The following is a 25,604-nucleotide window of genomic DNA, read 5'->3' on the forward strand; positions in this document are numbered from 1 at the left end:
GGAAATTGTTCCTTTGAATTTACAGCAATGAAAATTGAAGGTAATTTTCCTTTGTTGTTTCAATTCATAATTGCAGTCTTTCTTAACCGACTTTCCCACCTTCTGCAAATTAAACTGTGACCGACACAGGAAAAACTGATTCTAGTTGTTTAAAACAATTCAACTCTTTACACTGAAAAGACCTTTAAAAAAAAAAAAAAAAAAAAAAAAATTAAAATAAAATAGTGCTGACCAAAGCTCTGGTTAGAGCTACTCAAATATTCAAACATGTTACCTCTTCAATAAAATGAATTAAATATTTTCATTTTAGTTTCAGTCATCTTTGTGGGAAACACAATTTAAAGAAAATGTTTCAAATCTCAGTACATTTTGATATTTTATGCTTTTCGGGTTAGGGTTAGGGGGGGGGGGGGAGGGGGAGAGAGACTCTGCAGCACTTTTAGCGCTGCCTGGTTTGTATTCCAGTCTCTGTAAACCCTAGAGATGACTGTGCGGGAAAATCCAGCAGTTTGAGAAATAATTAGATCAGCCTATTGGGTATCAACAACCATGTAACATCAAAAGTCACTTAAAATCACGCTCTGGTGCTTAGTTTGAACTTCAGCAGGTGGTCTTGACGATGTCTACATGCTTAAATGTATTTAGTTGCTGCTGTGTGAGCGAAAAGGAGGAATGGTGACAATTAAAAAAAAAAAAAAAAAAAAACACAGAAGACTAAATTCATTCAGTAACATCTTATTAAATAGTTTTAGGGACAAAGAATAAAACATTTTGTTGCTACAATTAGTTTACACAATTTATATTCCAGAATGTTTAGCAAACTTTACTCCATTAAATATACATTTGTGTTTTTACATCTATTTAAAGTTTCTCAGCTTGTTCTTGGATTTATATTGGTAATGTGTTAACATGGACAGAAAACAATGTTAGAGTAAAAAAATACAATATGAAAAGATAAACAGGATTCCACCAAACCACAGATTTGAAATAGGGTTAAAATGTATTTACTTTTTAAATAAAAAGTACAAGAAAATGGTGCGCTTTCCAGCATGATTTAAGATTCAAAGTTATGATTCGTTTCTTACAAATATTTGCTTGCAAAAACATAAAAACTATGTATATAAAAAAAAAACATTTAAAAAGATAGAACACTTAATACACAGAAGTATAGTCTCCAGGTAATGACCCCTTCAAAATAACTGAAAGGGATTGATGTCTTTGTGTTACGCACCTTATGGTCACCTTTTTAAGAGCCATGTGAATGTAATTCAAACCAGAAACAATGTTTTTATTTTGTTTTTTACTGTAACTGGCTGCTTCTTTCACAGCTGTGCGAGAGGTGCATGTGTACTAAATCCTACAATAAGACAGGAGTACAATAATAAAAAACTGGAGGAAGCTGCCATGAGGCACAAAGACATCCCATGTTCATCTTCACATTAAGCGATAAGGCAGGTTTCACTCAGCTGCTTGATAAACAACAGGCTCTTAATAAGGTGACCAACGGGTGTGTCCTCCTCCTGCATTCAGAAATGGTGACAATAAAAATTCCAGAGGAGAAAAACAAGGTACACCAATCACGAGGACACAGATGCATCTTCACTGCAGGGCCAAGAGTGTGCAAGGAGAGACTGATGTGATGGGAGAAGTGCTGGTTGCATGAACATGATATGACACAGAAAACAAGGTCACGAGTCGTGTGCATGCCAGAAATTTACTACAGCAGGGGCCAACCCCCCCAAAACTACCCTCTATCTCCGTGGAAGCTGCTTAAAAGTCTGACTTTGATCACTGCCAGCTCTTAGAGCTAGGTTACATAGTCACGACACATCAGCTGGAGTGCCAACAACACACTGCTTATTTTACCAACCACCTGGTAAAGTCCCTTTGCAAGTCAGCCAATAATTTAAACGAGGGAGATGAGGTTTTAGATTTACAGTTTTCGCACGTGAGTTATCTCTAACCCTGGGCTCTTTTGTGACATCATTACTCTGTTTTTTTACCATCTACTCTGGATGGTCATTCAGTATTTTGGAAAAATCAGTCTGCGACCTCGTAAGGAGTTTCAGCGGTATAGTCAACGCAAATTATATTACTGTAATTGCATATTTTATTTGACAAACAAATGGAAATCTATAAAAATGTCCCAACACCTTTAACCCTACCTAAAGAGTGACGCCCCTGTAGATATTAAGGGTCACATAATTAATAACTATGGTTTATTTTGGCGTAACAAAGTATGAGACGTCACCAAATCAGAGCAGTACGTCATAAATGGAACTACAGCTGGACCTGTTTTAATTAGGTCATTAATGTTCACACCTCCTTTAAAGTCTTCAAAAGCACTGTAGTAATATTTCAGGTTTCCAGGTTAGTGCGTATGAAGTCATCTGGACCCCAGTCTTCTTGGCACCATTACATGTGCAAACAGTACTTCGTAGTAAAAAGGCCCTGATCTGTAAATTCTGAACTATCCAGTTCGACATTTAAAAGTGTTCATCTTTTGCTTTCAAATGCAACATGATAGAAATGGAATGAAATAGAAGCAGCTTTTATATTACGTCAGAAACAACCCTTTCAAAGCCTCTCTCGCCAGGTGACCTTCTAAAAGTACCGATTGGAGCTGGGGCGGAGGGCAGGAGTAGCTGTCAATCATTACCGGTCTTTACAGGGCTTCAACAAGTAAACTAAAACACACTATTCTATTCTGAAAGGGACGCATAAACCCGTTAGACTTTTTCTTTTTTAAAACCCCCCATAAATAAATAAATAGCTTTAATAAGAGATAAAAATGGGGGAATCTGGAATGAGACTAAACTAATCACGTCTCTCAGTAGCAACAAATGTCAATGAAAAGTTTTGGTATATGGTAACAGAACAGCAGAAATACAAATAAAGAGCTTTGAGCGTTTTGGTTTTATAAAAATCTCAAGTGGGCTACTCTTTATTTCTATGCATCATTTTTTTATATTGTTGCCAACTCTGTGGTATTTTTTTCAAAAGCTGCTCTTTATACATAGAAGCAGCAGAGGCACACAGTGTGGTCAGAAAAGAGTGGCTCTGTTTTTGGGGTGAGGGGCACGCCTGGGTTAATACCGTACAGACTGCAAATGCTTTGAAACTTAGTAGGAGATGAAAGAGAGCGCGTATTGATGACTGAGGGAGAGCAGGAATGTGAAGAAAAAGTCATGACCAGAGTTAAACAAGTAAACATTGATACGTCATGACTGTCTGGGAAAAAAAGAACCCCCCCCAAACTGCCACACTGCACATGTGAGCTGATGAAGGGCACAAAAGAAAGAAACTGTTAGATTTATATACTCTATAGTCAGCAAAATACACTGTCCTTACCTCCCAGTACAATTATATAGCCTTTAGGTAAATCCTACCTTAATATACATCCACAGTGACCCCAAAACTGTGAGACAAGTCCCACATGGAGCTGTGCGAGAACACTTATTCTCATGTCATCATTCATCAGTTTCATATATACTCACACAAGGTCTCCCTGACAAGGCCACATGTCCGTGTTACTGTGTGCATTAATGCAGCTCTTATAAATCCTCTGCCGTCACCATGATGATAGAGGCATTATTAAAAGCTTGTCTCATTAGTTAAGAGCCAGCATGTAAAGTAAATAAAGGGTAGCAGATTTAAATTAAAACTTTAACGAGCATGTTCAGGAAAGGCAGAGTTTTGGTCCTGTTAACAACTGATGAATAATACTGACATAATCTAAATAAATGTAAACCGGTATGTTAGTGATTTTCTTTTCTGCCCAGTAATATGGGAGAAGTCTTCTGAATATTAGCACTTCATTATGAAATAATATGGGATGCGAGCCTCTTTAGCGTGAGCGTGTTTTACTGAAGAATCTGTGAAGTGACATTCTACTTTGAACTCAGGAAGGAGGTACTACAAAAATAAATCTCACAATCACTTCACATGGCTAAGGGGACCCTACAAACTACTTCCATCATTCTGCATGACCCCCTGTTGTGCAATGCAGTGCTCGTGCTTGATCTACAGTGGCTGCTGGTGTGTGCATGTGTGGTTGCATAACAAATCCAGAGGGGAACGATTCCTAACATGATGCTCAAGTCCCATATTTCAATCTACTGTGCTTTGAGAAGAATGTATGCAACATAATTTGGGCTGTCTCAGTTAGCAGCGATCACGAGTGAGTGAGCCATTAGACATTCAGCTCCGACTGCCTGACATCCATCTGTCTCCTCCTGGATTACTCCATGCACACATGCACACAAACAGACTGATCTCCACATGGTGACATCTTTTATAGCATGCTGTGGCTTGCTATAGCATGCTTAAAATAGCATAGTGGGAAGTGGGAAGAGACTGATACAAGCTATAGAAAATAAACGCATATAGTGACAGGGTGGGAAGGGGGGGGGGGGTTGGTGCATCACATTTTCTTCCACACAATCCAGTGCCGCTTCTGTCCTCCACTCCCCCATTATGTTGACTTAGTGTACCATCCCTTGCTCCCCAAAATTCAACCATTTCAAGGTTTCTCCAGCCTGCTGGTTATACCCGACTCTCTCCCAGTGCTGCGCCGCCCTCCCCTCCCTTTGCCCCATCCCCGTGTCCCATTCTGTTCCTGCAGGCTCCCTGTAGCCGCCCCCAATGGTAGCCTGTGAACGTTGGGCTGATGGGGAAGTTCTTGAAGATTCGGTGTCTGCGGATGAAGTCCATTCCAAACGGCAGGTCGTAGGATCTCATCCCTTCCAGTTCTGCTGCACTAAGACCAGAACCGCGTTTCAGCTTCCTAATACCTCGTTCTTCAGGAGAACCTGAGGATAGAGAGAGATTAATAATGAGTGCCTTAAAGTTCACAATTAAAAGTCCAGGCTAACAAGGAACAAGCTCCACAAGTCTTCTGCTGCTGCTGTGACTTTCTGATGTTTGTGAAGATGGAAAGAAATTCGTAAGATGCGCCTCCGCCCATTCATCTTCAGTTGATTTTCCAGGTGGCAGCAGGTTACGCTCAGACGACTCTCTCAGCCATGTTTTCTTCCACCTTTCCCAGCATGACCTCGAGGATCAGACATACGACCACCCCCCACATGTAGTGCCTTGTACGATACCTGTACCTGCTTGGCAGTCACAGCCACATGTTATGATCGTGTTCCTTAAAAACTTTTTTGCACGCTCCAACAAACTACCATCACTTTCTCAAGCAGCAATAACTTAAAACACTATTAAATGTGAAAACATTCATTCTTGTTCAAACTAATGAAATTAAAAACCTTACCAGGGATGGTATTGTCCAAAATGAAGGCGACAGACCCTCCGACAAACATTGCAGTGGTGAGGAGCACATTTAGCACTTGGTCAATTTCAACAATGCCTGAGAAAGACAGAAGTCGTGAATGTAGTACAATTTGTTTTTGAAGTTACAGCACTGACACAAAGTTAAACTGATCTAATCTCTGGATTGGAGAAGTCACTGAACTTCTGATTGACAAACAACTACTTCCTGACCCACAGCACTCTCCTACTGTTACTGGTGCTCCTTGTAAAAGTGAAAATGAGTGACTGAAAGTTTGATTTCCCTTCCGTGCACTCACCGGTGACCAGTGGGTTCTGTTTGAGGTAGTTCGGCAGCATCAGGCCAAAGAAGATCGAGAAGCCCAAGACAAAGAGGTTCCTGGAGGAGTTGAGGTCGACAAACTGCAGGTTGGACAGTCCCACTGCTGTAATCATACCAAACAGGGTGCAGAACAACGCTCCCAGGACTGGGTCAGGCAGAGAGGCAAAGAGGGCACTGAATTTACCCACGAGCCCCAGCAGCAGCATCATGGCAGCTCCATACTGGATTACACGCCTGCTGCCCACCTGGAGAACCAATTAAGACTTTTAAAACACCTTTTTAAATAAAGAGCAGGTAACATGAATACAGAAAAAGTAAATAAAGAATAAAAAGAAACCCCAAAACATATAGTGTGTTACCTTTGTGATTCCCAGGACGCCTATATTTGGACTGGAGGAAGTAGAGCCATTTCCTGTCCCGAAAAGACCATCCAGCACACAGGAAATGCCTTCTATAAATATTCCCCTGCAGAGACAAAAAAACATCATAATTATAGTTCGGACCAGACAGTAAACTGCCTGGGCTGTTTGTGACGAACTACTGAAGTATGAGAGCAAATAAGGAGGTGGAAAAACAAAGGTTACCGGTTGATGGCGTGGATGGGAGGCGGAGGAGCACACGACAGCCGAGCGCAGGCGTAGTAATCTCCAATTGACTCGATGATGCTGGCCACCACAGCGCTCATCATACCGATCACACCTGCAGCCGTCACCGTGGGAACGCCCCACTGGACTGTAGAGGTAAAACATGCTGGTATTTTTATCCATCATCATGCTTAATGCCAACTTTAAACTTTCATATTATATTTCTATAGTCAGTCTACAGCATATATACAATTTGTAGACCTTCCTCTTCATTAACACACTCACAGGGGTAGGGGATTTTGAACCATGGTGCTACTAAGAGGATCCCTTGACGTGCGTCTGTGCGGGCGTAGAAACCGTATTTGTCCTTATCTGGTGGGAAAACGTCGGTCACAGTGAAAATGAAACATAACAGCCACGACATGAGAATGGCCATTATGATCTGCATGAAAGAGAAAAGAAAAAGCTTATCAGACTTTTACATAACATCAAAAACATGAAGAAAAAAAAACAACAACACCCTTTACCCTTTTTGTATATGTTTTTATTACTTCTCTCCAGCTATCTGTTTATATGCAGAGTATGTGAAAGAAATCATGACCTTTTGGGGTGTATGCATCAGTTTATTAAATTAAATTTGCCTTGGTTATACTTAGACCTGTTTATCCTAGAAGCTAATAAACTAATACATCAGGAGGTGAGTGTTTGGATCTTCTTTGGATACAGCTTTGTTCACATCATGCTGTCTGACTTCACATGTGGACTAACCATTCTACACATTTGGACTAGGAAAAAAAAATCATTTAATGATTAGTTTAAAAGCATTGCAGCATAAGACCTGAGGCCAATAAAAAGACATAAAAGTAATTTGAGATCGTTTCATGAAAAAGGTATAAATTAAAATAAGAGCAGCAAATAAATAATTTAATGGTGTTTTTAATCACTTCACCAGCAGGGGGAAGAAAGTGACTGATTTACACAGTGCTCAGACAACCTGGGGAGACGGACGTTTGCTCTGCTGAATAATTTGTGACTTACAAGAGAGAAAAATATTAATAATTGGAATGAAAGCAAAAAGTCTAGACACTGTTTGTATGCAGGCACTTACAGCATGTTGTGTACTTACAGGAAACATTTTGAAGACCTGGAGCCTATAGGATGTCCAGCCCTTCTTGGCTTTGTAGATGGGCAGAGGAAAGTGAACATTTCTGGCATACTGAGAGAAGAGCAGCACCAAGAAGATAGTCCTGCAGAGAGAACCAATCCTCCTAAGTTTAGTGGTGACATGTTATACCGCATATTCTCTGCATGACAACCAATTCTGCAAACATATTCCTTTAAGTCCTGCCTATGTCTGACAAGGACTCCAGAGGCTTAAGAGCCAATCAATTATCCTAACGGCCCAAGAAATTAGTTGCAATTACAGCCACAATACCTCAATTCCTGTGGGCGAGAGAAGAGGCCCTCGAGCTACAGTGTAAACAGCTATGACACAGCAGAAGCTGATGTCACACCACCTGAACGTCACATTATGAAGTGCATCATCCTTCATGAATCAGCCCTCTGTAGCTTCACAGCCCACATGATCCAGGGTTAAGTGCTTCCTAGATTAAGTTTTAGTGTGGTCATCTTAGCCACTCAGGTCTGGCTTTAACTAGAGAAGACCCACCCACCTGTTGTTTCAACCCTCTGTCTGTGAGGGGCAGCCAATCAGAAGAAAGCTGTCTTAAAGGGAGAGACGCTAGGACAGATGGACTGAACCAAAGTTGAGTATGAAATAAATAGGGATATTTTATTTAAACTGTAAATCATGCAACGCTTCTATAGTAGAGTATAGGAATATAATTTATATGGAACTGGAAAGCACCACAATGTTACACCCCAGCTGTCAAAAAAAAAAAAAAAGTTAAATGTACCTCTAAATGTATCATGACGAAAACATTTAAAAGGAAAACTATGTTGTTTCCATAACTGAAAACAAAGAATTTAAATAAAAAAAAAAACTAAAAAAAAAACCCAACTTGCCAAGTAAGTCAAAATTTTGAATCATCTCAACTCAGACATACCTTGAACTTTTGAGATACTAACCCGAAATTTTGACTTACCAATGGCATGTTTTCCCCATAGACAAACAAACTCTAGATAGTGTCTTTTTAAAGACAGTGTTATTGAGGACACATTGGCGTGTCCATACTTACAGCATAGCAATACCCCAGTGTTTTCCAGCCCTCTCCCCTGCAGCCTGGAAACCAGACAAGCCGATGAGGGCCACGGTGGGAGTGATGGTCAGAGGTCCGATGTATTTCAGGAGCATCCCGGGGAGACCCAGCATGCCAATGCACACCTCAACCATGGATGACACAATGATGGCACCTTGGATCTGTCAAAACAAAAATAAATAATAAATAAATACATTTCTGTTCTGCAGAAACACGTGAGCTGACATATATGTACACACACACACACACACACACACACACACACACACACACACACACACACACACACACACACACACACACACACGTAGATGTGTGTATATATACATACCTACCTACCTACCTACCTACCAAGATTCATGCAAAATGAACATTTTCATAAATCAAAACACAAAGTAAGGTTTTGTACGTGAGGCTATTGTGAGACTGCTCACTGTCAGTTTGCTTAGTATTAACTAGGTCTGTTTACACTGTACTTGCACATATCAGTACTTAAGCATTAAATAAAAACCCTCAAATTTATGAATTAAAAGCAAACACTGTGATTGTATAGCACAAGGTAACAGAGTCGGCAGCACTGACAGCGATAATCCTGTTTGCCTGGTCTTTCTGTTCTCCTCTGTCACATTTTATCAAACGTCTGTTCCTTCATTCAACAATCTGATTCAGTCTGATCGAGTTTCGCCTCATTCACGTGTCACATAACAAACAATTACGCAACCGGCTTACGCAAATGCAAAAGGTTAACGCAAATTAAGAGCATGTGTCACACAAACCCAAACCCTGCAGACATATAGAAAACAGTAATGTCTCTATTTTAGCAGCATATATACAATGTTCAACTTTTTAAACATCAGCTTAACAGACATACTTTTCAAATTTAGTTGTTCAAAAATGTGTTATTTAAGTGCAGTTCAACAACATTTAGAGAAAACCTGCAGTAAAGTCAGTCACCCCTTCCCACAAAGATGTGGTTTGGAACAGTGTGAGTGAGTGTATGTGTGAGCGTGTGCATGTTTCTTTGCCTTACCTCTCGTATCCTGGGCTGCCAAATGTGCTCTGTGTTGAGGAGCTCTGTACCGTTTAATGCTGGAATATCTGCTTGTGGAAAAAGACGAGGAGATGAGCAATCAGAAACCAACGAATCACAGATCTTTGCAAGGCTTTCCCACTGAAAGCCAGCCAGACCATTGAGATATAATATATTGTAAAGTAAAGATAGATGACAGTCCTCTCTTCACCTGTGTTGTTGCACTTCCATTTCTCCAGTGACAGGATGGCTCTGGCTGGTGCGAGAAAGGCGAAAGCACTGGCCTGAAACAAAGGAAGCCTGAAAAACATGAAAAGCTCACTTTAGATATTAAACACTTAAGCCAACTAAGCCATCTCTTTAAGAAATAAGAGAACCATTTCGGGTTAGTTGTGATGTACTGAACAAAAAGATGACCTTTTTCAAAATGTATTTATTGACAGTTCACAATTTAAAAACAGGGTTATTCAGCCTCAATTCATAATTTAATTGGAGCCAAATCTGCTTGTCTAGGGTGAGATACCCCATCTAGCTGAGGTGCTGTGAAACACTTTCACTAGCTGCATAAAATGTTTTGACAAGAGTTAAAAACAGACTTCACATAAGCTAAATTTCATCAAAGTTGTAGAAATAGTTTAGGAAGTGTGGCTGTTTAAAAATTAGTCACATTTGGGACATTTTTGCCAAACTTCAGGGGGTTTTAGTCATATCTGGTTTCAATTAAGAACTTCTGATTTGTAACCCTAGCAGTACAATCATTAAAAACTAGACTAGACCAAGTATCATTTTTAGTTTCAGTGAGCCAAAATTAGATGTGTTCACAAGTACTCCCCCACATGCTGCTCCACCTGACCTTGATTTCCATTTTTTAAAAACATCACTGACAGTATTGCATGAGAATACACCTGGACTGCTGCTGACTAATCTAAGGACAGTTAAAAAGAGGAGAGGTAGTGGGAAGGAAAAAGGAAATGTTTCTTAAGAGGAAGTGAGATTTCATGAGCGCTAATTATGAATTGGCAGCACATCTGTTTGTTTCGACTAAAAGTCAGTGTTTTATGTACAGCTGCTTCTTGTCAGTGCAAATATACAAATCAATGAAAAAACTCCAGAAAATTTTATGTGGGCCTCAAGATTGATGGTTGGCTCCATAAAACAAAATATTTTTAACTCAACTTTATCCCCGTGTTTTTACCCTTTTCATGTTTATCATTATTGCTGTAATGTTTTCTTTGCTTTTCATTTTTAAAATCTGTTTCGTCATGTAGGCTTCATGTGTGCTTCAATGTGTAACTGTAAAACAAATCACTAAACATTTCTGTGTATACAAGTCTCATGTTTGCAGGTAGCAGCTGTGCACACAAGCAGGACACTTTGGGTAAAAAGAGAGACACTTTCACCTTTCCTGGAAAAGCATTTTGCCCTTTTTGATTGACCTCACTTGGCACGATGACTCAGAAATCTTCACTGCATATCACCCCCACCCACTTTCCACCTCTTTACAGCTCTGCACGTGTTCTTCTGCGTCATTCCTCAGTACACATCTCCAAACCTTCCCCCCCCCTCGTCCTGCATTCAGTCTATCACTGTGGATACGATCGAGTCAGTCACTTGATAGCTGAAGAAATCTGAGCAGGGATGAATATGTCTGTAACCAGGCTTGTTAACAGGTTTGAACATGCAGTTAGAGAAATAGTCAGGTGAAGAAATATTTAAATGTTGAGCACCAACATGACATTCTAATGAACAGAGAGAGGCCCAGAGGACTGATGGGCTGGGATATGCATAAATAATCAGCCTAGAATAACAGTTTTTGTCCATGCTGATCTGCCTTTTTCTTCATTTTTTCTTTTTTTTTTTTCCTTCATTGTTAGGGAGTTATCTGGTACATTATAAACAATCCAGATGTGATGGAGTATGACTATTACAGATACACTGTTGCTGTCTCCCTTTCCCCCCTGCTTTTATCCTCTCCCTCTCTTAGTGGTTTCCATTCAGTGACATTTCTCTGGAGAAACGAATCCACTGAGAGATGGACAGATAAGCACCGTCTGTGACATCAGGGCAGCACTGCCTGAGAGAGGGGAAGCTGCTGGTATGGCAACAATGACGGGCTTAACAAAAAAAAGAAAAAAAAGACCAGACTGTGTTTCAGTCTCCCCCCTCCCCATCTTTTCTATGAAAAAGCAAAAACTGAGCATGTGATTTATGTTTTAGATGTTTTTGAGCACTCTACTACACAATCAGTAAACATATACAATCTACATATTTAATGATCCTTTTTCTGGCATTTATAGCATCATGTAAGACTGGAGATAAAGTTTATATTTTGATAGAAACTCATCAGTTCACAGGGGGAAAAAAATATTTTGCAAGTACAGAATTTACTTTTTAAACTATAACAACTAATCAGCAACCGAAAAAACAAAAACAACAAAACAAAAATCTGTCCTTTTCTGCTGATATCAAAAGCTGATATTAACCTCAGCCTGATGCTGAGACATTACATTTGTGGCTGATAATTGGCACAGACACTGAAAGATGTAGATATTTACCAGGCAATCAGATTTTAGTGGGACGCATTATGGGAAAAGTGGGATGCAGCACTGTTGTGGTCCTAAAACACAGAATATTTTCACTACATTGTTAGACTATGTCTTCAGACGTTGGAGACCACTAACCCTTGCAGAGCTGTCAGTTTTGTAGTCTCCAGATCTGTTCTGTCACAGAAACATATCAACATCTAAATGGAAATGAGGACTAAACTCAAATGTTAAAATGCAAGTTGTATAGAGTGTCTGAAATAGTTTGCCACATTGTCCAACAGGGGGCAGCTTCTTCACTTTCAGATTGACCCATTATATGTCCACATGAACTGTCTGTAAAATAAGTTGTGGGAAAAAAAGGACAAGACAATGGGCTAATAAAATTACCAATAAACGTAAGGCTGTTTGCTCAGCTTGCACAAATCAGTGACGATTCAGGACTAAATCACTTTCTGAAGGTATGACAGCCCCAATTAATGTTTCATGTATTACAGTTAATAGTGGAGGAACTGGCCAAATGTATCAGCTGTAGTTGCTATTAATTTATTAGTTGTCAAAAGGGTTTCAGAGGGTTTAATCTACTTGGGGTTGTGCTGTTGTCCAGTGACTCATCCCTAAAAACGTTTTTTTTAATGAAAGTACAGACCCAGAAGAGGAGGACAACAGTTAAACAGTTACATTTGTGATTGACATGACATTGACCAATCAGCTGAAAGAAGAAAAATAGGGTCAAAATCCACACTTGGAACTTGAGCGCAGAGTTGCACACATATTTTTTTGGCCAAGTCCACACACAAAACCTTTTCTCTCTCTCTCTCTCACTCACTCACACACTCACACACACACACACACACACACACAATTTATGACCACAATTTGAGCTCATAGAAGTGCACTGAGATTACTCCGGTGACTCGGGAGGCTATTTCAGTCAAGTAAACTCACTGTTGCTTTCAAAACAAACAGCCTGAGATCATACGAACTTCGTGACAAGGTGCATTAGCCGGACAAAAACAGCCACTAGAAGATGGTTATTGTGAATAGGATAACAACAGGGTCAACAACAACACTGAGGTAAGCTGTGGTGCTAAATGATCTTCAGCTGGACTTGAGAGGCTCAAAGTAAGCTATAAAAAGGGTCCACACACCATCGCATCACCAGCAGCAGCCTAATTTGTTGACAGCTCATAGGTTAGATCCATGTTTACGCGTGTGTGAGCTTATGCAAGTGTTGCAGCAGAAATCGACCATCTGAGCAGGCATAATTTTTCCTAATCGTCCTTTGTGTATCGCTTCTAGAGTAGCCTTCTACTGCTACAGCACATCAAGGATTGATGTGTTGATGCTCACATGCCTACCTTAGTTCTAACAAGTAACCTGAGACTTTCTCTCAGCTCAAACCTTTCTGGAAATTTGTGTGTGTGTGTGTGTGTGTGTGTGTGTGTGTGTGTGTGTGTGTGTGTGTGTGTGTGTGTGTGTGTATAAAACCCCAGTAAAGGGACAGTCTCTGAAATACCCAAACTGCCACCAAAGTCACACAGCTGGGTTGAATGTTATCAGTTCCTCATTGTGTTTGGATGACTAACTGCATCCTTAATGTGATTGTCTGATTAGAGATTTACAGGTGACCACATGTAATGTGATGAGTGTATATCTTTTTCTACAAGGTGCTGATTTTTAAGCCACTATGTGTCTGTTAATAAAATAAAAGGAGGAGGCAGGATAACTTTCACACACTTTTTTCCTTTCCATCAAAGTATCAGTAAAAGTCATAGAGTCAGTGTTAAAATGAACAGCCTGTGTGTGCGACTGTCTGGGTTTATATGAGTGAGGTGATTTGGCCGGTGTTGCTGCTGCTGTGCAGCATGATAACAAGACCAAGACTCTTCCACAACAGGATTGAAAGATTAGGTTTAATAATAAAAAAAAAAAGGAAAGAAAGAAAACGAGCCAGGGTTCTCTCGCGCAACTGCTCCTTCTTTATGAAAGAAAAACAGCACCTCTTGCCATCATAACTCAACTTTCATTAAAACAGACCCCAGAGATGTGATAATATCCATGACAACAGATAACATTTTATACCAGTCATTATTTTCTGGCAAGTGATAGGAGTGATATAACCTTAAGAGCTGAATAAGGGTGAATCACCGATTACAAAACATACCTCACATTAAGCATGTCTGATTTTATGTTCGTCGTAAATAACAAACAAAAGTAGAAAGTGTAGAAATAGTGCAGAGGGACCGTTACCAAATGAAGAGTTTAATTCTTTGTATTTCCAGAAAAACAAGTATGAAGACAAAACGCGATACATTCTTGAGAAAGGGGGTCAAAGCGAATCATTCCACACATCTAAACTGGTAAACAGGCCATCCCTCCTGGAAAAGTCACTACTGACCAAGACATGCCCGTGGTTAATCAGTTATTGCTTCCGTGTTTTTCACATTGCTTGGCCAGAAGTGATGCAATAGAAGAACCACATGTTGTCTCAATTTCATAAAATATTACAGAAACACAGCAGAGAAATTAAAATGCTACTCATCCATATTTTGATAGAAACTACACGTAAAAGATAAATAAAGCTTGTATGTAGTAGTGCGTATCTTTGTGGATGCAAATTGGACTAATCTGCAGCTCTAAATTAAAAAGATGTAATTCATTTACTCAGTTCATGTAACGCCTAAACACACTCACAGTTACTCAGGGATGAGAGACAGCGGGGGAAGAGAGGTGTGTGTGCATACCTGCAGCCCAGTGTGGTCTGTAGCAGGGTAGTGATCCCCACACAGAAGAAGATGGTCCCTATGAGCTGACTGGTTGCCCACTGATCAAAGCCGACGCACATCGCCTCAGAGAGGAGGAACGGCACCGCAATGGTTCCACTGAAACATGTCAAGTAGTGCTGGAAAGACAAGATGGCAGAAGGTCGTTCCTGTTTTTTTTCCACCATCTACTATAGAAATTTAGTCCACCCCCTTCCCAAAAGCCCCCGATAACAAAGCACAAATGTTTCGTTTTATAATTTGGATCCTCACCATCATTCCTTTAGGCTCATAAGTGGAAAATATAATGGGAAGTCTTTGACCCTCAAATGAAACTATCTGCATTGTTTATATGGTTACCATATTCCCAGAACAGATTAGTCTATTTCCCCATTTATAATCAGGGTACCAGTCATCCAGTTCTCTACTACGGGAGTGGACAATCCAGTTCCGCTCCCACCTTGCTCCACCTGGAAATTCCCAAATCTAAAGAAAAGCCTGTTTAGCCTGTTTACCTGTGCAAATCACAAAGAAGTCTCAGGTGAACTGAACAGTTAATTTAATATTTGCATTTATGCATCAGCTAACCATTCTTAACAGGCAGATTATTAAACTGATTTATATTCTGAGCACAGTTGGATTAAGAGGACAGAAGGAAAAAAAAAATAGACGTCACTGACATAAAACATAGCTTAAAAAGCATCTGCCACACCCTTATCATAGAGTGTGTATTTGACATTCTCAGTCCATATTAACCTCCTAAGACCCAAACTCTTCCACAGCATGCATTTTTAATTTCTCTTTGATAGTTGGGCTGATTGGGTCCTCATGAATGTAAAAACAAAGAATTACCAGATTTTTTTTTTTTACTTAATTTTTGTTTCTAAGAAAAATGAGAGCCACATATGAGGATATTCATTTAGAATTTTGATAGAACAGTAGCAGTATAATGTCCTCGTAAGTGGATATCAGGCCCCTGTACAGCAAAATTGAGTACTTTGGTCTAAATAACCCAAAATGTGATGTCCACATATGTGGACGCAGGGTCCTAGGAGGTTAAAACAATTTAATGTGTAGGTTTACCTGTAATCCCAAGAGCACACAGAGATACCAGGGTGGGGTGTCTTCAATGGTGTAGATCATATCCGACCTCCTTGCATCAATACTGTCTGTACTGTCCAATGTCTCAGACATTGAGCTCTACACACATAATGAAACACAAACAGTATTATTATCATTTTAATCCACTTCCCTTTGCATCAGTGCATGTACTTTACATAGGATGTACAGGAAAATAGCTGCCACATGTTGTGTTAGTGCAAGAGAAACGTGTCAGAGCAGATCTGAGGAGAGCTCTGTTAAATGTCTCAGACAGAGCTCTACACAGACAATGAAACACAAAGAAACTGTATCCTGTTAATCTACACTTCTCTTTACATGCATGCTATATGACATGTACTGGAAAATAATGTTACGTCAGTGGAACATGTCTGAGCCGATCTGTGGAATTTTATGAATGGAAAAATACCAGAGGTAAATTTCTGTCTTACAGAAAAGTGCAGTGTCATGGTGACATTGAGAGCAGAGAACCACAGAGGAAGATAAGGAGTCATTCTGATGAGTTGGTCTTTTCTACTAAATATCTCATCAGCATCTTTCTGTACTACAATGAGGTTAAAGTTTTTATGTAAACAAAAATAAACCAGGAAAACAGAACAACAAAACATAATTTTTCTAACTTCTACTTTGGAGATTAGAATTGAAAACAACAGCATGTTTACAGCAGAAGTTTATACTATAAATAGTGAATCACATGAAAGGGTTTTACTTATAATGATATGGCTTTTGTTTTCAGGGAAAACCCATGAATGGATACTTATCATAATTACAGGTTTTAAGCTTCATGATTGCCACTTACTGTTAAAAAAAAAAAAATGGAGGTCATAGCTCACTTTGGCTTGTTTTTATAAACAATGTAAGACATGGGTATACATTCCCTGATCTACATCCTGTAGCTACGGCATCAGTGCAAATTCAGCCTTTTATGGGAAGAACATTTTAGAGAAATAAAAACTTCTTTAAGATTTGCATACCCCTTTTCAATAACATTTAAGGTCAGCATTTTTAGAATAGATAAAAACTTTGCTTACTTATTTTTGTTGTCTCAAAACAAAAGGTGAAAAGCATCTATTAAAACTTACTGGATGTGATTTTTAAAGAAACAAAGCAAACTTTGCTACACATCACAGAGACATCACTAGGTCTTTAGACCAGTGGAGCATTGAGGGCTGTTTGCTTTATTATTAATAAATCAGTCTTTGATAACAATCTCAAGTATGTAGGTGAAAGATGAGTTGGGGGGAAAAAAGGAAATCACTGAAATTGTTTTGCTGAGCGCTGCTAACAAAAAACAAAAAAAAACCAAAAAAAAAAAAAACCCACAGAGTCAACAAAAGCACTTTATGAGTACGCTTTTTGAGTCATTGTGCCAAAATAGTGACTTGGCTCTTTCAAAAACATCCTTTAAGATGACTACAAAAACTCATGAGGAATTCACTTTGACGGTTTTTACTCCTAAGTTACCTTTTCGCCTCCTTGATTATCTTTAGTGTAGATGGCCATCAGCTCTGTGTTCTCAGTGTCCTGGTCACCACTGGCGCCGCTGACTCCATTTACCACCACCTAAACAAATACAAAGAGTTTCACGTCAACATTTTACTATCCCAATTTGCCAGAGCATGCAGGAAAAAACAAAAATCACAGTTTCTCAAAAGCAGGTTTGGCGCAATGCTCATACCTTTCGCTTTCAATGTAGGTTTTGTCAGCGTGCCAACATGCAAGCTGAAGCAATGTCAATATTTGTGTGTGTGCGCCAGTCTATATGTTACGCAGTGTGGAAGGCCGGATGCACTTATGTCCCCTGGACATGGACATGTGCTTCCTACAGTATGCAAACTTGTAACCATTCAAACAAATTTCAATAATTGAATATGCATTTGAGGTTTATGTACGAGAGTGCGGCTTTGCTGCATTTGTCACAGCATTTAGGTTAAGAACAATCAGCAACGAGGAGGAGAGAAAGCAGTAGTTTGCATAGTCAGGAGTGTATGCAAATGTGCCCACCAAACCCAGAGTTTTTACTCTACAGTCCTCACATGCAAACATATGGCATGCATAGGCCTCCAGATTAAACTCTGAGCGGTGGAGTGGATATTGAAGGTTATCAGGGAAACATGTCAGATCACCAGGACAATTAAATGCACACAAAATGTCAGGCTCATGTTTTATTTCCCTTTGTGTTCCACTGAACAGCTTCAGTAAATGCCTCCAGAGAAAATTCTTTTAAAGAGGGAACAAAGCTTATCTAAGTTTCTAACAGGAAACCAGCTGGCTCCATGGTCACCCTCAAAGCTCTATGGGAGGATTTATCGTAGTTTATACCTTGCTTAACCTGTGTCACCTGATTATTTAAACATTTAAGGGTATTAAGAAGCCACATGAAAATTAATTTCATGTTTTCCCCCCTCTTTTAGGACATGAAAGGATGTTTGCTAGCACTATTTAAATCTTCACCAGTTCCTGAAGGAAATTTCAGGTTCTTTTTTGTGTGTTTTTTGTTTTGTTTTTAATTTTTTCATTATATGGAAATATTCTGGAGAAGTGCCAAATTAGAGTTGCTTTAGGGGAAAAAAGATTCTGCTAATACAACTAAGACTTTTTCTAAAATGAAAAAGTACCTTATTCAATGTGAACACTTTTAGACTGTATGGAAACAATATGGATATTGTTAACTGTAAACAGTCATTTTATATTGCATGTAGGACAGGCTGGGTTCATTTTTAACTCGTGCTGTATGTGAAACTTAATCTGCAAAGCTGTGCAAATAATGGAGAGCACATGGGGTTTCTTACAAGTTACAAATTATTTTACTTATATTTATATCTTATGTAATTTTATGATTTAGTTCCAATGTACAGCACTTTACGTCAGCTGTGGTTGTTTTAAAGTGCTTTATAAATAAAGATGATGATAATTATAAATAGTCAGTCCTTCTGTTACCTGGGGCCTTGTTATGGGACCAACATGCTAACATATAGGTAGTCCAAATGTCTCTCTCCTCTCCAGTCTTAAGACGCCTCAAGGGGATCTTGGCCAGTCCCCAGACCTCATGACCTGATCCCTGCGCATGTCGAGGATCTACCCTGGTCCAAAACCAGATACAGGTGGTAACTCTATAATAAACCTTACTGTGAGAAGTGGCCATAAGAAAATCATTTGTAATTTTCACTAATAAAAGTTGGTCATATTTAAGATGAAGCATTAATTAACGGTAGGTGTTCTTTAAGTAGTCTAGAAGAAACAGGGTCTAAAAGACAGTGTATGTGCAAGTATTCATCTCAAGGCAAAAGTTCATACTTCATACTATTCTAAACGCTCTGATTTCGACAGTTTCGTTCTCTTGGCTGTGCAGGATTAGCAACTGCAGATATCTGGAAGATGGTTATCTCTGCTGCACAGACCGAGCACAGACTGAGCACAACAGTCCACACTCTCCTAATTGTAAGGGGCAGTCAATCAGTTGGCTTAGTGTTAAAGAATCCCAAATGGCTTTTATTAAGGGCTTCAGTAAGATAGAGTGTAAGATAAATAAGAATTATTTTAATCTTTGAATCATGCAACGCAATTCTAGTAGACCAAAAATATAAACTTAAAGGAGCATAATAGCTTCTCTTGTCAGCACAGAACATGGGCAAATCTCCTGCAAGAAGTAAAACACGTATGAAAAAGAATCTCTTAAAACATGCTATGTTTTAATTTAATGGAGCTATAAGAATTAACAAGCATATTTGTGTGGAGGAAATCAGATTTGATAAATGTCTCTGTTGTGATTTTGCCCACTGACCTACATAAGGCAGCGGCCTGGTGCCAAGAGGACAAACAGAGGAAACGGATGGAAAAAGTATTGGCTGCAGCATGCATTAAGTGACCATGAAGTAAGAGGTTCGTGTGCGACTGTCTGCTCCAACACATTCCAGGCAAAAAGCAATGCCAAATATGATTGCGTGAGTCAGAAAAGAGTAATGTGAGGAGATGTAGGACAATCCCAACTATGTGCAAACCCCTGTCTTTGTCTTCATTATACAAGCATGCTTTAGGTGTGGCTGTGGTCTCTGTGGGAACATTTTATTTATGGTTGTATGTACCGGAATTGGGTAGAAATTTGCCCCATGTTTGCACTCCTCTTCATATTTTCCTGCTTCACTGCTGCTGTCCATCGATTTGGAGGTGGTGTTCTTCCCCACGCCCATGCTTGTGTCTTCGTCTTCTTTCTCGTTCTCTGTTACTCCTTGGTCTTGTTGTGGTGTGGTTTCAGATGAATCCTTCAGGGTGATTACATCGTCTAGGAGTGCCTCTTCTGCTTAGAAAATGAGACAGATAAGGAGGGATTAATATTTGATTTATTTACAAGGGCAACATTCCTGTGATAAAATCAGGGCACTGCAGGGGATGATGGGTCAAAATTTCTGGTGGAATATATTAAATTCTCAGACTTTGTTTTTTTTTTTTATTCTTAGTGTGATTCACAATAATAAAGCAACAGCATAAACACAATTAAATTGAACTGTTCATTAAGGGATCATGAGCCATTGTTCAATACATATTTAACTAGCTAAGATATTGCTTTTTCACTTCAAGATCTGCATTATTGATACCTGGTGTCTTTTGAAGAACCAAGACAAAGTTAAGAAGTTTTGTAAAAGTACAAGAAATAATTATGACATAGTTCTAATTAAGTAAGATCCGCTTATTGGAGCTATATAATCTGTTTACATCCTGATAGAGAGTTCACAGAAGATTTGGGAAGTGAAAACTACTCACAGGTCTAGAAATCAGCATGTAACTGTTCACATTTATGGATTTTGAAAGTAATTCCAGGTCCAAAGCTACTTTTAAAAAATCCAGAAGACACAAATATTACTCCTTTTGAACTTTGTGGATCTAACAGAAAGTTTATCAGTGTGATTGGTTTTCTGTCTAGTTGACAGAATATTTTTTTCCTACAATTCACTTTGTTTTGTTTTTTTTGCTTGCTTTTACATTCATATGTGAAAAGTTAACCAAGTCTTGATTATATAATACCTTAATGTTTTGTTAGTCAAACAAAAACAACCCAAGAAACACCGCTCTGGTCATTATACAGATCATTTTTCACTATATTAAGAAAACGGTCATCTTAATCTGCCTTAATCAAAACAGCCTGCACAAATTATCAATAACCAGATAACTTGTGAACTAACAAGGGATACATGTCAATCAGTAATCCATGCTGCAAACAGGTCTTTGACAAACAAAAAAAGGCACAAAGAGGAGAGCCCATTAAAAGAAAAATAGTATTTGATAACAACAGGAACAAAGATCACTGTGCGATGATGCAGGAGGCAGAAAGAGAAGGAGTTTTAGCAGGCATGGTGCATAAGACGTACTATTTTTTTTAAATCAATGTCATTTCTGTTTTGATCTCTTTTTGTTTATGCCTAAACTGGTTTACAAATTTAAACTGTGCCTTTTGTGGTCAACTGACACATCCCTAGAGGATAAAATGCTGCGAGTATTTTACATGTGACCTATCATCCAAAAGCCAGGTGTTCATGTATTCACATGTCCCTGGTGTGGTGCTCCTGCCTGTGTAGAATTTTAATTAATATGCATGAACTGTCTTGTTGTGACAATAACGCACGCAAACATATAGAAATTACATAAATGTCCCAGATGTACACAGATGTAAGCATAGGTTTCCAATGTGATAAACTAGAAACAAATTCCAGATGCATATTTACACGTCTAAATAACTGAACAAAAATAATAATAGTGACGTTCATTAGGACAGCTGTATTAATGAGCACACGGACAAATTCTCACTGAGTGAAAACTGCTGTATACATCTGATAAATACTCTGATAAATGATTGCCAATGCAGGAAGTGAAGATCTCCACACAGGAAAGAAAATATAACCACCAGCACTTTTTGTAAGTGTGGTTTATGTCACCAGTTGTTATTTTTGTAGTTTGTTACAGCTTTTTAAACTTCAGTGAAGTGATATTGCATGACTGCAGCTGTATTTGTCACTGTTAAGGAGGAGAGACATGCTATAATTACTAGAAACCAAAGGTTTTTTTTATGGCTTGGTTGATCCCTCTAACTGCACTTTTAAAGAAACCAGTCCTCGCTGACATCTGTCACAAGCTAAGGTATACGTGTCGCTTAATCAAGAATGTTTGACTAGACCTTTCATCCTTTTCCACGGCCTTTATCCCCACTTTCTACACAAAATATGTTTAATAGACTCTTCAGTACCACTTTGGTCTCAAAAATGATGGCTGGAAAGCAAATTTTCATTGAACTTGTACTTTTCCATCTCATCGCTATCTAGAAGACAGTACTACTGGCATGAGCATCCTGGTGACTGCCTTTTGTATATTTCTAAATGGCTACACTCGGAAAAGAAAACCTCAAATTTGTATTTTGCATATGTTAAGATTTTCAAAAACATTTTAATATCAAGTACCACATTATTTTTTTAAAGTTAAATCATTTCTGATCACTAGATCTTGACTGGAGTATGAACTAAAACAATTATTTTGATGCATTTCCCGTTTGCTCGTTACTGAATGATCTGGAATTCTAATACGTTTTAACAGCTCTGCAGGAGTATCATGGTACGGAAAGATGCAGACACTCATATTGTGATACTGGTCTCAGTTTACTGAAGCCAGATATAGTTTTCCAACCATTTGCTCTACGAAAAACTACATGCTTACATTTTTAATCTTTAAACTGTTATCAAATGTCAGCAGCTGTCCACGTTGCTTGCGAATCCCATTTTTGTTGCGGCTCATCGTCTGTGTTGGATTTTGTTGCATTTTTCAGTTTTTGACATTTTCAACCTAAAGCCCTCCCAAAATATCCTCTCCCACCCAGTCATATTCCTGCTTGCAGTGTAAGATGTTGGGACAGTTGTAATACCTAGATGACACATCCCATCACTCCTGCCAAGCTGGGCGGTTGGGAGCATCTGTGTGGAAGGAGCAAGAGAAGGGGAAAGGAGGAGGCAGTATAAGAGAGGACGTGAGGGGAGGGGGGGGGGAGAAGAGGGGGAGGAAGCACAGAGAGACACAAAAGGGTCAAGGATAAGGAGGAGGAGGAGGGAGGTGAGACATAAGTTAATTTGACAGATAGCATTTAATCACAAGCAAGAGTTATTACCGTGTGACTGATGTGCCGATTGTAATTCAGACTCTCAGCTGAAACATGGTTTCAGGAAGGCGGCAAGAGCTGTAGAGTATTGCAAGCCTTCTGGCTCTTCAACAAGTGCATGTCTTAAGCACCTTAAATTGGTCTTATGAGAAAAGTGAGGGCCCAGCTGAACTTTAAAGACACTTTAAGCACACTCATAATTGCATGTAAAAGCCATCTCAAACTAGTCAGACAAGTTTTAAAGAGTTAGGACCAGATTGTAATTTAAATTGTAGAACAAAAATCTCTATCGCCTCTGCTAAATGACTCAAAAAGATCTAAGTCGTACAGAGACAATAAGGCAAGTAATTCTGTTATTCTTATAGGTAATAACTGAAAGACAATATCACCAAATGTGGCAGCACTCCTCATTCTTCTTGGCATGTTGATTTTCATTTCAGAGTCATCAATTTTTAACCAGGGGCTTAGATTTCATTAATGGTGGGCATTTGTTATTGTGGAGGCCTTCTACTTAAACACTTGAATCGCACTTGAAATTATGGATGGATATCAATTTGTTTCTGATACTGAGGCCATTTTTAACTCCGCTTATAAGTCTAATTATCTATTAATTACCTTATTCCTGTGAAAACAAAGAAAGGTTTCCATTGTGAATAAAACAGTTTTATACGAGTGAGCACAGAATAGAAACACTACAGGAGAGAAATAAAAATAAATAAATCTTACATGTGAGTCAAGTGTTCCCATCAGGAGCTTGAAGTAATTGTTTTGCATCATACAACCATTTGTCACCATTATCAGTTCCTTTTATCACTGCCAATCTTTGAGGCATATGATGATGGATTCGATCATTTGCTTCTTAATTTTTACCTCTACTTTAGGCTGTGACTTAACATGACAGGAAGGCTCAACAATAAACTTCGCAAAAGCAATTCATTCAGCTCCTTTAACACTCTTTACCCTGCAGCTCTGCCTTTATTTTTTCTCTTGCTAATTATTACCAAGTTTAAATCTTCACTAGACACTTACACTCAATTATTTATCAACATTTTGTTAGGTAAACCCGTTCAACTGTTTGTTATCAAATATCTAATCCACCAATCACATTACAGCAACTCATTGCATTTAGGCATGTACACGTCGTCAAGACGACTTGCTGAAGTTTAGAATGAACATCACAATGGTGAGTTGCATAAGTGGTTTTGGACGTTGCACGCTTGTTCGTGCCAGACAGGCTGATCTTAATATTTCAGAAACTGACAAGCTAACGGGATTTTCCCCACATAATCATACCTAAAGTTTACAGAGATTTTTTGAAAAATGGGCTAGAATACTCATTGGCTCAAAACAGAACATATGTCTAATGAAGAGTGTTTTTCCTGTATCAGCATCAGCCTTCCAAGGGGAGACTACTCAAGTAAGCATAATCAATAAGGCAGTGATTCTCATATCTGTGCATTTTCCTGCCATGTGATAAGCAAAGTGTTCCATTAAATCATTTTACTAAAAGCTACTAGTGATTTTGTTTGGCTCTGTTTAAAATCTGTGGGCAAGACAAATTTCCTCTATGCAAAATATTAGCTCAGTGTTATCACAGAAATCCCTGCCATAACTACAAAAATAAGAACATCATACTAAACCACTGTCCCTTAATATTGTCACATGATGAGTTATTAATCTAAGCAATGAATACTACATACAACACAAGAAATGATGGCACTTAATTAAGCTCAGTGCTGCCTAGCCTATGACTCTCTCAGTGCTGTGAATCATCTCTGAGATGTGGAATAGAATAGAAAGTATCCCAGTAGCCTGTCTGCCGGTGATGATCGGAAATCTGTGTCGTTCCCTCATCCCACCCCCACCACAAAAACATGGGGAACTGGAGCGAGAGAGGAGAGAACTGAAACTGAGTATATGCCATTACACAACAAAATCAAAATCTGCAGTTTTATAATCATGAAATGTCACATTATGTAAAAGCAAACATAACAGGACAAAAACAGGGAAAGTATTCATGTTTGTAAGAGAGACGATATTAGAGAGATGGGAAAGCAGCGAAGAAAGAGTGAGACAAGAGGGAACAAAGACAACTGTTGTGGTTATTTTAAATCATCCCAAAATACACAAGCTGCTGGACATTTGAAGGATCTATAACCATGGTAACTCGATCTGCAGATCCACTGCAGGCCTGTGCCATGTTGTTCGTTTCCACACCAGATGTTTGTGTTGGCGCTTTCATCTCCAATTTATGTGACAGCATGCACATGTGTATGAGGACCATCCCCTCCAGATGTTAATCTGGGGCTCAAAGTCTAGACGACATTATGCCTGCTGCAGGACTGCATAGTTCAGTTCAGTCTTTAGTTCAGCAGCAAGCACTAAACTAATGCTTAAAACTGCTGCTTTTACAATTACAGTTTAAAGTAGCAACCCCTTTTCCTAAAAATACCAACTGAATAAACTTCATAGAAAAGCATGACTTCAGATGTTTGAAACACAAAAAAACAAAAAAAAACAAACATAAGACTTTAATTGAACTATTACAGACTGGCAAAGGTTTTCAAATAATATTCATCCAATTTAAAAAAAAAA

At 38.9% G+C, this 25,604-nt stretch overlaps 1 protein-coding gene across 7 annotated transcripts in view; it reads right to left on the reverse strand.

Moving 5' to 3' along the window:
* Nucleotides 1–719: 719 nt before the first annotated feature.
* Nucleotides 720–25,604, reverse strand: part of slc23a2 (solute carrier family 23 member 2) — a 37,857-nt gene continuing 12,972 nt past the window's right edge. For 2 of the 7 annotated variants that reach the window (XM_082555412.1, XM_082555413.1), the window contains exons 2-16: nucleotides 22,779–22,827; nucleotides 19,957–20,168; nucleotides 17,336–17,434; nucleotides 15,836–15,952; nucleotides 14,735–14,892; nucleotides 9,656–9,744; nucleotides 9,445–9,512; nucleotides 8,394–8,575; nucleotides 7,322–7,442; nucleotides 6,481–6,637; nucleotides 6,196–6,343; nucleotides 5,971–6,076; nucleotides 5,589–5,856; nucleotides 5,273–5,368; nucleotides 720–4,811 (exon numbers count right to left, since the gene is read on the reverse strand). In XM_082555412.1, coding sequence (XP_082411538.1) covers nucleotides 4,546–4,811; nucleotides 5,273–5,368; nucleotides 5,589–5,856; nucleotides 5,971–6,076; nucleotides 6,196–6,343; nucleotides 6,481–6,637; nucleotides 7,322–7,442; nucleotides 8,394–8,575; nucleotides 9,445–9,512; nucleotides 9,656–9,744; nucleotides 14,735–14,892; nucleotides 15,836–15,952; nucleotides 17,336–17,434; nucleotides 19,957–20,168; nucleotides 22,779–22,827 — 2,136 coding nt within the window. In that variant the 3' untranslated portion in view covers nucleotides 720–4,545. Of the gene's footprint in view, nucleotides 4,812–5,272; nucleotides 5,369–5,588; nucleotides 5,857–5,970; nucleotides 6,077–6,195; nucleotides 6,344–6,480; nucleotides 6,638–7,321; nucleotides 7,443–8,393; nucleotides 8,576–9,444; nucleotides 9,513–9,655; nucleotides 9,745–14,734; nucleotides 14,893–15,835; nucleotides 15,953–17,335; nucleotides 17,435–19,956; nucleotides 20,172–22,778; nucleotides 22,828–25,604 lie in introns of all 7 variants that reach the window. The other 5 variants (XM_082555410.1, XM_082555411.1, XM_082555414.1 and 2 more) reach the window with 3 other exon arrangements.

Source organism: Aulonocara stuartgranti (assembly GCF_965226115.1).
Source record: "Aulonocara stuartgranti genome assembly, chromosome: 12".
Lineage (NCBI taxonomy): Eukaryota > Metazoa > Chordata > Actinopteri > Cichliformes > Cichlidae > Aulonocara > Aulonocara stuartgranti.